The sequence below is a fragment of the Indicator indicator genome, unplaced genomic scaffold (genome assembly GCF_027791375.1).
Source record: "Indicator indicator isolate 239-I01 unplaced genomic scaffold, UM_Iind_1.1 iindUn_scaffold_47, whole genome shotgun sequence".
Lineage (NCBI taxonomy): Eukaryota > Metazoa > Chordata > Aves > Piciformes > Indicatoridae > Indicator > Indicator indicator.
In genome coordinates this window covers 303,910-319,553 of record NW_026539185.1, presented here as the reverse complement: position 1 = coordinate 319,553, position 15,644 = coordinate 303,910, and the positions used below count along the sequence as shown (strand labels likewise).

Sequence of the window (15,644 nt, the reverse complement as noted above, 5' to 3'; positions counted from 1 at the left end):
CTCGCCGGAGGAGCGCCGGCCGGCTCCGGACCCTGCCGCTCCCAGCCCCGCTCCCAGCTCCGCTCCGCCTGGCTCCGCTGCGCCCCGGCATGAAGCTGCCGGCGCCGGGCAGCCGCCGCTGAAGAGCCGAGCGGCAGCAGCGGGACAACCCCCCCCATATCCCCACATCCCCTCCATGGGTCAGAGTCGCGGGCGCTGAGCCCCGCACCGCCGTCCGACCCCGCACCTCGCCCGCCGGCCCCCGCCTCGCTCCGCCATGGGGCCGCGGCACCTGCTGCTGCCGCTGCTGCTGCTGCTGGCCCTGCAGCTGCTGGCCCTGCTGCTGGCCGCGCAGGCGGCCGGCCCCCCCCGCGCCAAGGGCAACCGGACCCAGGGGGCGGCGGCGGCGGCTCCACGGCGGACCCCGAAACCGGGCAAGGAGCTGCTGAACCAAACGTTAGTGGGGCCGGGGGCGGCCGCCCCTACCTCGCTGCCCGGGCGAGGGAAGGCAGCAGGAGGCGGCAGGAGCCCCCCCGGCGGCGGTGGGGGTGGCGGGGGCGGCGCGGCCCCGGCCCATGAGACGTGCTGGGGGTACTACGACGTGAGCGGGCAGTGGGACAAGGAGTTCGAGTGCAACAACAGCCTGACAGGCTTCCGCTACTGCTGCGGCACCTGCTTCTACCGCTTCTGCTGCAACAAGCGCGCCGAGAAGCTCAACCAGAGCCTCTGCCGCAACTACAAGAGCCCCGAGTGGGCTCACCCCACCACGGCCAGCGGCTCCCTGCCCGCCGACGGCAGCAACGGAGCTGACGGAGACGCCAACAAGTACGACCCGGACAAGGACAGCACCAACGCCACCGTCTACATCTCGTGCGGGGCCATCGCCTTCGTGCTCATTGCCGGCGTCTTCGCCAAGGTGGCTTACGACAAGGCACGGCGGCCGCCCCGGGAGATGAACATACACAGGTGCGCTGCTCCCCCTGCTTCCAGCTCCCCTTGTGCCCAGTGACACTCTGCTCGCCAGAGCTTCCTTCTCTCCACTGTCTCTCCAGGTGTTTCTTTCCCTCTTACACTGCCCGAGGGTTTTCCCGTTGTGCTACTTATCTAAGGGATCTTCCTTTTAACGATCGGCAGGTTTCCCATTTGTGCAGCCTGCCCAAGGGTTTCCCTGTTGCATGACCTCTCTAAGAATTCCACTTCTGAGATGGCTGTCCAAGGGTTCTCCTTTTGCACCACCCTCCCAGGGTTCCCCATTTCTAACAATGTCCAAGGGCCCCTGTTGCCACTACTGTCCAAGGGTTTGCAGTTTACACTGTTCAAGGGTTCCCTCACTGAACTATCCTCCCCAAGGAGCTGCTGCTGAACTACCTCTCCAAGTCTTGATCATTTCCACTGGCTGACCATGAGTTTCCCTTTTGCACCACCCTTCCAAGGCTTTCCCCTTTGCAATGGCTGGCTAAGGGCTGCCCTTATGTTCTTCTCTTGCCTTATCACTTTGAGAGGTCCTCCCTCGAACCACTCATCCAAAGGTTTTCTCCTTTGTGAAGGACTGTTCAAGAATTCCCTCTTTGCATCATCTCCAAAGGATTTTCCCTTTCCACCTACTCAAGAGTTCCTCCTTTGCATGGTCTGTTCAGGGACAGCCCCACTCTTTGGACCGTCCTTCCTGACTCTCTCCCACATCCCATCCTGGTGTCCCACTCAACCCTCCCACCCTTGAGGCAGCACTGTTGGACCTCTCCCCTTCCCCTGGTTCAGCACCAGCTCTGCAGACAGCCCTGAGCTGCTTCCTTGATCTTGCTCCTCCTGCTCCCTGCTGCGCTCCACACCCACATTGACCCCAAGGGCAGCAGAATTTCTCTGGATCCCCAGGTTCTGCTCTGACAGCCCGAGGAGGCAGGAGTTTAAAAAGTGAGAAGGAAATTGCTCTGTGCCCTCCCTCCCTGTGCCAGTTGCTTATGGGGGGCATTGTGGGGGGCAGTGGTGACAGGGAGTGTTCTCTTTCTCTCCTTTTTCTTTCTTTTGCCTTCTAAACCCAGCTAACTTGAGCTCAGCCTGTCCTGCCCGGATGGCTGCTAGGGAAGTAGTTTGGTTCCTTTTGGTGGTGGTTTTCCACATTGCTGTAATCAGAGAGGACACTCTCGAAGTGCTAGAGAAAATCCTGTTTGAAAGCACAAGCTGAGGCTTCCATCACGGTTCTCCTGCTGTTCAAATGGTTCTGCTCCCTCAGCTCATGTTTATTTTGGGGTGAAAAGCTCCCTCCAAATGATATTTGCTTACTTTCGTGCTACTGATCCAAGAGGTTCTGATGTTTGAGCATTAAAAAATGTTTGAGGAGCTTCTTTAGAAGAACAGTTGGGAGCATGAGTGGGAAAAACCTTTATCTCCCGCAGATAAAGCCTCAGAAAAATGACTTTAATGAAGGAATTTTAATCAAAACAATTAAAACTGTTGACCACATTTTTAGGGCTCAATTTCAGTGGCAGAGGGCAGAGTCTGAGGGCAGAAACTAGAGCTCTTTACAGAGAACGAGAGCTGAGTGACGCAGTTTCTATTTGTTGGGGAGGATGTGGCTGTGAGGAATCACCATGGTTGCCATCAGGACTGGAAGGGATGCTGGATGCTGGTTTCCACTTGCTGAGGGTCTGGTGCATGTGCTCCACCACAACCCCACCTGCCCCTGCTCTCTACCTTGTCAAGGAAATAGCTTCAGGGTGTTCAGAATGTCTTTCAGGTCGCTTGTGTCAGTGTAGTAAATGGTCCTGAGAGCAGCTTAGTCAGGTAAGAGGCTTTTGGAAGGCTTCAGTAAGGGCTGATCTCTTGCAAGCATTGTCTTGAGTAAGGGGTTCCCCAACTGCTCCTTTGACTTCATGGCAGCTTTGGACCTTATCTTCACATTAAATTCACATAACATGACTGGGGTGCCCATATGGTAGAATATAAAATTGTTTAGGCTGAAAAGGACCTTCAAGATCCTCCAGTCCAACCAGTAACCCAGCACTGCCAAGTACACCACTAAACCGTGGCGCTCAGCACCACATCTACACAGCTTAGAAATCCCTCCAGGGATGGGGACTTCACCACTGTCTTCAGCAACCTGTGCCATGTTTTCACAACACTTTTGGGGATGAAATTGTTCCTCATGTCCAACCTGAACCTCCCCTGGGGCACCTTGAGGCTGTTTCCTCTTGTCCTATCACTTGCTACTTGGGAGAACAAACTTGACAGCCCCTGTCTCCTGGGTGGGTTTCATTTCTAGCTCTAGTGTGCTACAAGGTTGCCTCCTTTGAAATCAGACAGAGTGTTGCCAGACGTGTCTGGATTATTCCTGGTGTTTTCATTTCTTTGATGCTCACTTTTCTTTATTTAGATGAGTTCTGGTGAAATGATTCACCTGCGTGCAGAAGTATGAATGGCAGATTGAGTGCTGGGACGGTTGACTTGCAGAGCGTTTGCAGGAGTTGATTGACTTCTATAATATGGTAGCTGGTAAAAGATTATACTCTTCAGGGCTCTGTTACCTGAACTTGATCAACATAGCACCAGGGTTTCAGTATTATGAGGCACATCTCACAGAGCCACAGTCTGAATTGGGTTGGAAGGGACCCTCAAAGGTCATCTTGTCCAACCCCTGCAGTCAGCAGGGACATCTCCAGCTGGAGCAGGCTGCCCAGGGACACATCAAGGCTGACCTTGAATGTCTCCAGGTATGGAGCCTCAACCACATCCCTGGGCAACCTGTTCTAGTGTCTTCCCAGCCTCACTGTGCAGAACTTCCTCCTGATGTCCAACTTAACTCTGCCCTGCTCCAGTTTCAAACCATTGCCCCTGGTTCTTTCCCCACAGCCCTTCTGAACAGTTCCTCCTCAGCCTTTCTGTAGGTTCCCTTCAGGTACTGGAAGGCTGCTCTAAGGTCTCCCTGGAGCCTTCTCTCCTCCAGGTTGAACAGCCTCCAGCTAGATGGGGTCTGCACTATGCTGAGGGGAGATGCCATCGGCATGTTAAGCAGGATGTGAATCTGAGGAGTGGGCTGCTTTGTCTTGGTCCCTGAGAGCTGCTGCCCAGTATTAGAGCAGGAAGAGGTCAGCCTGAAGTTGGCTGTGTCTGCCTGAGCTTCTGTCATCTGATGTGAAGTACACATCCAGGATGGTTTGCTATAGTGATGAGTGGCTACATCTTGGCGTGCAGCCCACCAAACCCTCTAGGGTGTGGAGGAGAACAGCAGAACAAAGAGAAATTAGGACAGTGGGTTAGAGGTGGTCTGTCGTGAGCAGCCCCCCACGGCCCAGGAGCAAGATGACACTTGGCAGTTCATCCCCTCGTCAAGGGCCATGTGTGGATGTTATTTGTCTGTGAAGTTCTCCAGATCCTAGAGCAAATCCTTATTAACTGGGTTGAAAGATCATTTTGATGGAGGCAGGGCTCATTTGGTGTCTTTTGATGGAGAGGAGGGTTTACAAATTCACTGGAGAGCTGTCACTCTCCTGTGAAATGACAGGCTGGCTGTGCACCGAGCTATGCAAGTGCCTTCAGAGCTGAAAATCCAGGCTTGTTTGCAGGCTCTGTCGTGGACTTTGAAAGCAGAGGCTCTGCTGAGTCTCTGGGCTGAGCAGTGACAGCAGCTGACACTTAAGTTCATTTCTAAGAGCAGTAAGTGGAAGTGCTTCAAAAAACAGCCCCTAAAATATTCACATTTTACAGAAACATTTGGAATGCTCTCAACTGAGCTGATTTTTGTTGTGATTATGGAATCTTTCAGCCTGACCAGAGATGCTGAGTAATGTGGTTTAGTGGTGCCCTGGCAGTGCTGGGTTAAGGGTTGGACTCGATGATCTGAAAGATATCTTCCAACCAAAATTATATTAGGAACTGGAAATGGATATTAGGAAATATTTCTGCACTGGAAGGGCTCTCAGACATTGGAAGAGGCTGCCCAGGGCAGTGCTGGAGGTGTTCCAGCAGCTGTGGACCTGGTGCTTAGGGACATGGTTTGGTGCTGACCCTTCAGTGCTGGATTGAAGGTTGGTCAGGATGATCCTGAAGGTCTCTTCCAATCAAATACATTCTGTGATTCTCTGATTCTCTGACTACCTCTTCTCTGTATCTAACTGTGGAGTTGGCAGCCAGAGCTAACACATGCTGGGCTGCAGGGAGGATCTGGGGCTGATTTCTGGGGGTTCTCCCCACCAGTGTTCTGTCTGCTGTTGTTCTCTGACTGCCTTGGGGGAGATGGTTTGTTCTCATCAGTTCATCAGAACGTTTTTTGTGCTCAAGCATGTCTTCAGTGCACAGAAAATTTGCTGTACTTCCTGTACAGGAATGAGTTAAGGAGACTCTAGTAGCAAGCAAACGTATCAGCTGTTGGTTTGCAAAGCTGGGGATGTTTTTCTCTAGCAAGGAGGGGTGACCCAGAATATTCTCTTCTCAAGGCCATAACCCTAAATCCCCACACTCCAGCACATAAATAATTCATTGCTAGTGGTATCACTCCATGACCCCTCTTTAGCCCTCAGCAGCAGGAACCAGTGCACTCCACTGAGCTGGGGACACACAACCTGGGCACTGGGCAGGGCTGGAGATGTCACTGGTCACAGGCTGCATGGCAGCTGAAGCCTGCACTTGCAGGCCAGAGGAGGACAGTGGTGGTGATGGCCCTGGGGCAGTGGTTAAGCCCAGCTGTTCTCGAGAAGCAGCGCTGGGATTTTGCCCAGCAAACAAGCTCTGCGTCCTGCTACAAGGCCATCTTCTGTCTGTCCTTTTGTGGAGCATGGCTGAGGAGCAGTTGGGCTTTTGGAAGGAAGAAGGGGAAACAAGCCCCTGCTGGTGCTCACCCTGCTCTGAGGGCATCACTGATGCTGCAGAGGGGACAGATATTTGTGCTGCTCTTCTCTTTGCATCCTCTGCTCCGTGGAGAGCAACAGTGACTGCATCTACAGCTCAGTGTCCTTCTGCCTGGTGGAAACCGTGGTTCAATTGATCCATTTCTTGCCATTTTCGCTCTGCAGCTCTGATTTTCGACAGGGACCAGAGGCAGGGGATCTGTTTGTCCATGAATCTGGGAAGGCTGCATGCTCTAGTTTGCATGAAAACTGCTTAAAACACAAAAGGTTTCTCCTGCAGGCTGCAGGGCTGTGTGACTGCTAGAGGGGTCACTGGAGGGTTTCAGTCCTCATCTCTACCGTGGAGCTTGTGAAAAGTGCCCATCTCTAAACTTAGTTTCTCAAGCTGTGATCACAGCTGGCTCCTTCAGCTCTGCTCTCTGCTGGTGTGTATTGCTTATAGAATCCTGGAATTGTTTTGGTTGGAAAAGACCTTTAAGATTATCAAGTCCAACTGTTCTCTAACTCTACCACATCTGGTGGTGAACCATGTGCCTCAACATCACATCTCTGCCTCCTTAACACTTCCAGGGATGGAGATTCAACCATACCCCTGGGCACCCTGTTCCAGTCTTGGAGAACACTTTCAGTGAACAAGTTTTTTCTAATGTCCTCTCCTGGGGCAACCTGAGGGCATTTCCTCTTGTCCTGTCCCCTGTTACTAGGGAGAAGAGACCAACCCCCACCTGGCTGCAGCTTCCTCACAGGGAGCTGTAGAGAGCAATGAGGTCTCCCCTCAGCCTCCTTTTCTCCAGGCTGAACAATCCCAGTTCCCTCAGCTGCTCCTCACCAGTCCTGTTCTCCAGATCTCCAAGTCTGGCCTGTCTGACCTTCCCAGGGCAGGCAGAGGGTGCTACCAACACACACCTGGCTGCAGGGACGATGGAGAGGATGTTCTTTCCTGGATGCTGTCACTGCTTGCTTGCTTTCCCCTCTGATGTGGGTTTATTGCTCCCCCTGTCTCATTCATCATCACTCACATGCCTTTCATCTGCACTTTGTCCTGCTTTGTCTTGTTTTCTCCTCATGGTTTCTGGGGCTCTTCTCCAAAGTGCTCTGTCCTTCTCAGCAGCACAGAACATGGGTCCACAAGAGTGCTTTAGGCTTAATTAAGGTAAACCAGAAAAAGGCACAATCTTGTGGCCTCAGAGAAGCTACTCATGACTAGAATCATAGAATCATAGAATTGTTTGAGTTGGAAAAGGCCTCTGAGATCATTGAGTCCAACCATCAACCCAGCACCACCATGGCCACCAAACCATGTCCCCAAGTGCCATGGCCACACCTTGCTAGAACACCTCCAGGGATGGGGACTCCACTACCTCCCCCTGGGCAGCCTCTGCCAATCCCTGACCACTCTCACAGCAAAGAATTTTTAACCTAACCCTCCCCTGGCACAATTTCAGGTCATTTCCTCTCCTTCTATCACCTGAGACTAGGGAGCAGAGCCCAACCCCCACATGACTGCAGACTCCTCTCAGGGAGCTGTAGAGGGCCATGAGGTCTCCCCTCAGCCTCCTCCACACTGAGGTCCCTCAGCTGCTCCTCCCCAGCCCTGTTCTCCGGACCCTTCCCCAGTTTAGTTGCCCTTTCTGGACACTCTCCAGCCCCTTAATTTCCTTTCTGGACTGAGGGGCCCAAAACTGAACCCAGGATTCGAGGTGTGGCCTCACCTAGGCAGAGCAGAGGGGGACAATCACTTCCCTGCTCCTGGACTAATTCTGTTACAAACCAGTGCTGCACCTTTGTGTAGTTGGTAACTCCCATGGAGGGAAGAGGCCTGGGTGTTGCCCACTGGCTGGGATGCATGGGCTGTGCCCAGCAAGCCCTGTCCTGCCAGGTGTGGATCTGCATACACACACCTGTGTGAAATGCTTTTTGTTCTGCTTCAGTTACAGGTACTAGGGCAGCTTCAGCTCTGCTCACAGTTTGGTTTTTTTGCCATGGGTTTGTCTATGAGTGTCTTTTATAAGGAGAGTGGTTTTGGTGGAGACTGCCTGGAGACAGCCTTCCACTGCCTGTTCCTCACTCTCCTTAAATTTTGAACTTCTTCCCAGTATGAGGAGCTGCTCCCACAAACTGTGCTGCCTTCACCAAATCATTTCAACATCTCCAATTCCCACTTATTTTATATTTTCCTGCTTCCTAATTAACTTTTTCTATTAGTAACCCTCCACCATAAGGTGTCAAGGGAATCCAGCCTAGCTCTGAACTTCTATGTCTTTTAGTTTTGTAATCTCTCACATCCTTAACTAGCAGCTGATCTGGGGTGTCTTTGGAGAGCAGAAGCCTTTTCAGACTTCTCTTTCACAGCAGAGGATCTGAACCTTATCAGGAAAATGAGATCATGGTGCTTCTCTGCTTACCTTTGCCTCCTCTCACAGGAGCAGTCTGTGTTTCCTTAGATCTTCGCATGCTGCCTCCATACGCAGAGGTGAGCTGGGATCCGTGCAGTGAATGTTCTGCTGCAGCTGAGCTCCTGCCCCAGCCTCCTTTGTTGCCATGATTTGCTTTTCAGAGCAAGTACCCTTCCCTTCTGTGATTCCGAGGTCCCTTGAACGTGCTCACAGGCTAGGGTTTGGTGTGAGATAGGTCCCTTGTGCATGAGAGGGCTGTCTGCACTTGTGTCTGTCGCAGCGCTGCCTGCTCCCCAGGGCTGCTGCTGGGGGCAAGCAGACACACAGCCACAGCCAGTGCCAGGCTAAAACCCCTGCACCAGCCCAGCTCTTGGCATCATCCCTGCAGAGCTCCATGCCTGTGAAATGCCCAGTAGGACCAGCTATTTTTATTTGCTCTTTTCCTGAGCCAGAGCTGTGTTTACAGAGTCACAGATTCACAGCTTGCATCGGGTTGGAAGGGACCCTCCAAGGTCATCTTGTCCAACCCCTGCAGTCAGCAGGGACACCCAACTAGAGCAGACTGCCCAGAGACACATTAGGTTTGACCTTGAATGTATCCAGGCACAGAGCCTCCACCACCTCCCTGGGCAACCTCTTCCAGTGTCTCCCCAGCCTCACTGTGCAGAACTTCCTCCTGATGTCCAACCTAACTCTGTCCTGCTCCAGTTTCAAATCATTGCCCTTGGTCCTGTCCCCACAGCCCTTCTGAGCAGTCCCTCCCCAGCCTGCCTGGAGGTCCTCTTCAGGTACTGGAAGGCTGCTCTAAGGTCTCTCTGGAGCCTTCTCTTCTCCAGGCTCAACAGCCTCAATTCTCCCAGCCTGTCCCTACAGGGGAGGTTCTCCAGCCCTCTAATCACCTTTGTGGCCTCCTCTGGACCCTCTCCATCAGCTCCAGGTCCCTCTTGTTTTGGGGTTCCCGCATCTGGACACAGCACTGCAGGTGAGGTCTCCCGAGAGCAGAGCAGAGCGGGCAGGATCAGCTCTCTCCATCTGCTGGCCTCACTTCCGTAGTCCCTTTAGTCCCTTTGCTGTGCAATAGTGCTCACTGCTTCCAGTCCTTCCCAGCACCCCTCCTTGCTTTGCTGGGTGTACTGCTCTTACTGAGCCCCCCTTTTACTCACCCAAGCCAAGGGACACCTAATGGGTCAAGGAGTCTAAGAGATGGAGGGAGGGAGGAATTCTGTGTGACAGAGAAGAGGAAACAGCCTCAAGTTGTGCCAGGGGAGGTTCAGGTTGGAGATTAGGAACAATTCCTTCCCAGCAAGAGTTCTCAGGCACTGCCTCAGGCACAGGGAGGTGGTAGAGTCCCCATCCCTGGAAGGGTTTCAAAGCTGTGTGGCTGTGGTGCTGAGGGACATGGTGCAGTGGCAGTGGCTCAGCAGCAGGGGTGGGTTGTGAGCTCTGGGTGAGCAGTTGGTGATCTCAGAGGTCTCTGCCCAGCTCAGCAGCTCTGTGGTGCTCGGGTTCTGAGCTGCTCTGTGGCCCGGTGGCAGCAGTCAGCAGGTGGCAGCCTGCTCTCTGCTTGTGCCCAGCCTGCACCCTCCAAGCTGCTGGGAACAGGTTCCTGCAGCCACCGACCTCCTCCTGCCACTCCTGCCCCTTAGCAGCCTCATCAGGGCTTGGAGGAGGACTTGACCCTTGCTTTCTCCTTGCTGTAACAGCTCTGTGAAGAAACCTCAGCTGCAAGGGTTTTATTTTAACTTTTCACTTACAAAAGCCTTCCCTAGCAGTTTATTTTTCTGTGAACCTGTTGTAGAACCATTCAAAGCAGCTATGGTGTTGGATTAGTAATTGTAGTAAATTCCTTCCCTGCATCCTAGCAGTAGTAAGATGTATTCACTTTGTGTATTGCCGTTAGAGGTGTGAAGTGCCTGTGCCAGGTGTGCAGTCTGAGCTGTGCTGCTGGTTACAGCTCCTGGTATCTAGAGTGTTAGAAATGCTGTGTCCAGCAGGAGCAGGGAGGGGATTGTCCCCTGGGACTCAGCTCTGGTGAGGCCACACCTCGAGTGCTGTGTTCAGTTTTGTGGAGGTGCTTGGAGCCAGTGCAGAGGAGGGCAAGGAAGCTGTGAAGGGCCTGGAGAATAAATCCGATGAAGAGCAACTGAAGGAGCTGGGGATGGTTAGTGTGAAACAGAGGAGGCTGAGGGGAGAGCTCATTGCTGTCTACAGCTACCTGAGAGGAGGTTGTGCAGAGGCTGCTGCTGGTCTCTGCTCTCAGGTCATTAGTGACAGAACAAGAGGGAATGGCCTCAAGCTGCCACTGGGCAGGTTCAGACTGGACATTAGGAAGAATTTATTCCCAGCAAGAGTAGTCAGGGATTGGAATGAGCTGCCCAGGGAGGTGGTGGAGTCACCAACCCTGGAGGTGTTTAAAGGTCATTTAGATGTGATGCTTGGGGATATGGTTTAGGGGTGAGCAAGAGCTAAAGGAGCTGTGGGGGGCAAGAGGCTGGGGCCAGACTCTGCTCAGTGGTGCCCAGGGACAGCACAAGGGGCAAGGGGCACAAACTGGAACCCAGGAGGTTGCATCTGAACAAGAGGAGAAAGTTGTTTGTTGTGAGGGTGCTGGAGGCCTGGAGCAGGCTGCCCAGAGAGGTTGTGGAGTCTCCTTGTGTGGAGAGCTTCCAACCCCCCCTGGGCATTGTGCTGCTGGGCAAGCTGCTGTGGGTGCCCTGCTGGAGCAGGGCTTGGACTGGATGAGCTCCAGAGGTCCCTTCCAGTCCCACCCTGCTGGAATTCTGTGTCTCTCTGAGCTCCTGGACTTCACAATCTGCCTGGTCTTTATTGAGGTTTGTTCCTGTCTCCTGCATTTTTTACTCTGCTCTCTTTCTTCCTGTTCTGGTTGGATTTTATGTCACTTCCTGCCATTGCTCCTGTCCCAGTTTGCTTTCAGGCTCTTTTCTCTTCAGCAAAGTCTTCTGATCTAACCTGTCAACATCAGGGCCCAAGCTGATGCCCCAGCTTGCCACCCTACTGCTTGCCCCCATCCCTTTGAGCCTTTTCTATTTCCAGTAAGACTTTGTTCTTTCTGTCCTTTCAAAAATCATAGAACCCTGTAATCATGGAGTGAGTTGGGTTGGAAGGGACCTGAAAGCTCATCCAGTTCCAACCCCTGCCATGGGCAGGGACACCTCCCACCAGCCCAGCTTGCTCAAGGCCTCATCCAGCCTGGCCTGGAACACCTCCAGGGAGGGGACAGCCACAGCCTCCCTGGGCAACCTGTGCCAGTCTCTCCCCACTGTACCAGGCTGCCCAGGGAGGTTGTGGGTGACCCCAACTGTCTCATTGCTTTAGAGTGCCTGTGCTCACCCCACCCTATGTGTTCCCAAAGCGCTCACTTAGGCCAGAGCTCCAGGAGAACCTTCCCTGCAGGCACACCTGCACAGGCCCTGTTCCTCTGCCATGCCAGACAGCAGGAGGTGTGTTCTGTGCTGCTGTGGGCAGCAGCTGCAGCCTTGTGCCCTGGCTGAGGTTAGTGAGGAGCTGTCAGAAGTGGATCACATCTCTGGATGTGGCTCTGCTCTTGTGCAGCTCCAGCTGCTGCACCGCTGCCACAGGTAGCAGGATCCAGCCAGGGTGCTTTGTGCTCTTGAGATAAGAGCCCTGGCATCACAGGAGGGTTGCTGCAGTGTCTCCAGGCCTGCTGCAGGTGACATCAGTCAGGCTAATTGTGCCCAAATGGCTGCACACACAGGACCCAGACATTGCCACTGACGTGCTGGCTCTGTCTGACTGAAGCTTTTGCATGGACAGACAGCAGCACACAAGAGACTTCTGCTGCCCAAAGCCTTCCTCCCTGAAGTGTTTCTGACCTTCCCCTTAGTGCCTTATGGAAATCAACTGGAGCACACACACAGCAGTGTGATTGAATTGGCAGAGAACTGAGCAGGTGGATCCAAGTTTGACTTTCTCCCCGCCTATCATGTTCTGTTCTGCTGGTGCTGATCAGTCTTTTTTCTCTCCATGGACATTAAAGAGGACAAGGAGCAAGCACTCAGGAGACACAGTGTGGTGTGGTTAGGGCAGAGGAACACCTTCAGCATGGTTGAACTCACAGTGGTTTAGTCCCACACACTTGTGAGCTAGATCTGGTTTTGATAGAATCACAGCACTGTTGAGGCTGGAAGAGCCCTTTGAGCTCATCCAGTCCAGCCCTCACCCAGGGCTCACAAAGCTACCACTGCTGCTGAGCCACTGCCACCAAACCACAGCCCTCTGCACCACAGCCACACAGCTTTGAAACCCCTCCAGGGATGGGGACTCCATCACCTCCCTAGGCAGCCTGGGCCAGAGCCTGAGAACCCTTGCTGGGAAGGAATTGTTCCTAATCTCCAACCTGAACCTCTCCTGGCACAACTTGAAGCTTCTTCCTTTTGCCCTGTCTCTTGTATGTATGAAGAGCCCAACCCCCACCTTGCTCCAACCTCTTCTTCAGGGAGTTATAGAGAGGGATGAGGTCTCCCCTCAGTTTGGGAGCAGGCTGCCCAGAGAGGTTGTGGAGTCTTCTCCTCTGGAGAGCTTCCAATCCCTCCTGGCCATTGTGACCCTGGGCAAGCTGCTGTGGGTGCCCTGCCTGAGCAGGGGCTTGGACTGGATGATCCCCAGAGGTTCCTTCCGTCCCCACCATGCTGGGGTTCTGATTCTGCTCCTGACTGGGAACCACACTCCTAATCTGATTCAGTCTGGAAGAGGTTTGGCTTTAGGAAGGCATTTTTGGAGTAACCTTTAGAAGAAGCTGAGTGCTAGGGCTGTGGGGTGGTCAGTAGTGACTCTTGCTGAAGGCAGTGCTTTGGGCTGTGGGGAACAACTCATCTGTGCTGCCAGGGACAGCAAAGAAAAGGATGGAGAGAAGACATCACCCTGGGGCAAAGTGAATTAGTGAAGCACAGGAAGAGCTCAACAATAGCCAGGCTGCCCTGGGAATAGTTCAGCAGCCCCACACAGAGACAAGGAGCTCTTGAGGCAGATTTTGTTGTTGTTGGCTTTTGTTCTTTGTGGCAGAAATTCAGCTGCTGCTGGATTCGCCTGCTGATTGCAGAAGTGAAATTCTGAAAGCCCTTTTTAACCTTTTCTTTTGTGTCCTTCCTTCTCTCTCCCCAGGGCTCTGGCTGACATCTTAAGGCAGCAGGGACCCATCCCAATAGCACACTGTGAAAGAGAGACTATCTCGGCCATAGATACCTCCCCCAAAGAGAGCACCCCAGTCAGGACAGCGTCCAAAAACCACTACACCCCTGTGCGCACCTCCAAGAGCAACCCAGGTAAGTGCTGCCCTCCTGCTCCTTCTCCTCAGGGGTGGTCTCAGGGCTTTGGTGGGAGGCAGCAGAGCAGCAAGGTCAGCTCTGGTGGTGGAGTTTGGAGAGCTAACGTGGGGATAAAAAAATGGATTTAAGAGGAAATATGATGGAGCAGAGAAACTCAGGGATCAGTGGTGATGGTTCTGCTCTCTGCAGGCTATCTGGAAGTTGAGAATGAGTGCGGTAGGAGGTCAGCTTATACCCAAGTGGTGCTGTCAGGCGTGGGACCTGGTGTGTTCCCAGCACACCTTAGGATGTCCCTGCACACAGCAGCTGAGAAGAAAGAAATCCACATCACTGAGGCTACCTCATTCTTTCAAGTGAACTTTAGGTGTGTTGAGAGCAACGTGTGGCAGATGACCTAAAGGGTGTCCCAAGAGCTTAAAGACACTGGCTTGAGGTTCTCCAGAAGCACTGAGCTGGGAACTGGGGCACACCAATTTTTGGGAGTTTCTGTTGGTAAAGACTTTGTTCTGATTGAGTGAATGCTTCTGATATTGATACCTCTCAAAGCCATGTCTGGATGGTGGCTCAACACCTCTCTTGGGTGGGATGTGGTGGAGCTGCCACAGAGGTGCACCCTCACTCAGTCCCAAGCTGTTCAGCCTCACCTCGAAGTTTCTGGGTAGCCTTTCCTGATCTGTGTCACCTGGTGATCAGAGGAGGTTTTTGCAGATGGTCCCTGCTGAAAGAAGCCATCAGAAGCTGCAGGGCTTGGGGTGCTCTGCGCTCTGTGCACAGGGGCAGTGACTGAGGGCAGTGACTCTGTGGTTTCTGTAGCCCCCTGGCAGTGACTGTTGGAAGGACTCTGCCACAATGTAGATCACCACCCTCTGGAGGCAGGAGCAGGTGACCATGTTCTCTGGAAGCCTCCCCTGCTGCTCGAACAAAGCAATTTCCTGCAAACCCAGAGGGATTTCTTTGCTCTCCGTTTTTTGCTCAGAGGCTGCTGAACCCTGTAATTCTGTGTGCCAGAGTCAGAACTGGGAAATAAAGAGCTGGGTTGCAGAGAGCAGGAGGGGAGCTGGCTGGAAGGAGAAGCTGCTTTTACATATCTAGGGCTTAGGTTGGCTCTTGAGAGTCTCCATGTTTCTGCCCCAGGAGGGAAACATAAGAAATAAGAATTTATGGCCAGTGAACAAGTACAGAATCAGGGAATGGCAGGAGTGGAAAGGGACCTCTGGAGATCATCAAGTGCAGCTGTTCAGCCTGAAGGGGCTCAAGGAGAGCTGAGGAGGGACTTTTGACAAGGACTGGGAGTGATAGGGTGAGGGACAATGGCTTTGAGCTGGGAGAGGGAGATTGAGAGTGCAGATGAAGAAGAAATTGTTGAGAGTGAGGGTGGGGAGAGACTGGCACAGGTTGCCCAGGGAGGCTGTGGCTGTCCCCTGCCTGGAGGTGTTGAAGGCCAGGCTGGATGAGGCCTTGAGCAAGCTGTGCTGGTGGGAGGTGTTGGAAGTGGATGAGCTTTCATGTCCCTTCTAACACAACCCATTCTGTGGATCTGTGAAAGTCCAACCCCCTGCCATACAGGAGCACCTGGTCACTTAGGACTGGCAAAACCTGAATTATGATGCAGAAGAAATTCTTTGCTCGCAGCAGAATAGACCAGTTGGATACTGCTCTCCTGACTTAGATGTCCTGTTTATAGACTGTCAAGCATGAGAAAAGGCATTTGGGAAAGTTTGCAATGGGACCTGCTAATTGCAGGATCTTTTGTGGTGTCCCTTACTAGCTGTTGGCTCCACTGGACATATGTAAGCTTTAACTGCTTGATCAGTGGAGGCACACAAGGCTGCAAGGAGCAGAGCACAGGGACTGTCAGAATACAAAGTGACAAACCCTGTGAAGGGTCTGCTTGGTCCTTGCTGAGAAATAGGACATGAGATGAGCAAGGCAAAGTGGCTTGGGAGGGGAAGGCAGCACTGTGAGAGATGAGCTTCTGCTTGGCTGTGGGATTGCCCATCTGGTGTGAAGGAGAAACGTCAGAGCTGCCCAGGGAACTGCTGGAGAGAGTCCAGGGGAGGCTGCAAAGCTGCTGAGGGGCCTGGAGCAGCTCTGTGAGGAGCAAAGGCTGAGAGCCCTGGGGC

The 15,644-nt window shown here is 53.2% G+C and overlaps 1 protein-coding gene across 1 annotated transcript; it reads left to right on the top strand.

Moving 5' to 3' along the window:
* The first annotated feature begins 256 nt into the window (after positions 1-256).
* Positions 257-14,039, top strand: LOC128979980 (protein shisa-6-like). Its single transcript, XM_054398379.1, has 4 exons — positions 257-945; positions 13,358-13,518; positions 13,711-13,737; positions 14,020-14,039. The coding sequence occupies exons 1-4, from the start codon at positions 257-259 to the stop codon at positions 14,037-14,039; spliced, it is 897 nt and encodes a 298-aa protein (XP_054254354.1).
* The last annotated feature ends 1,605 nt before the right edge of the window (positions 14,040-15,644 follow it).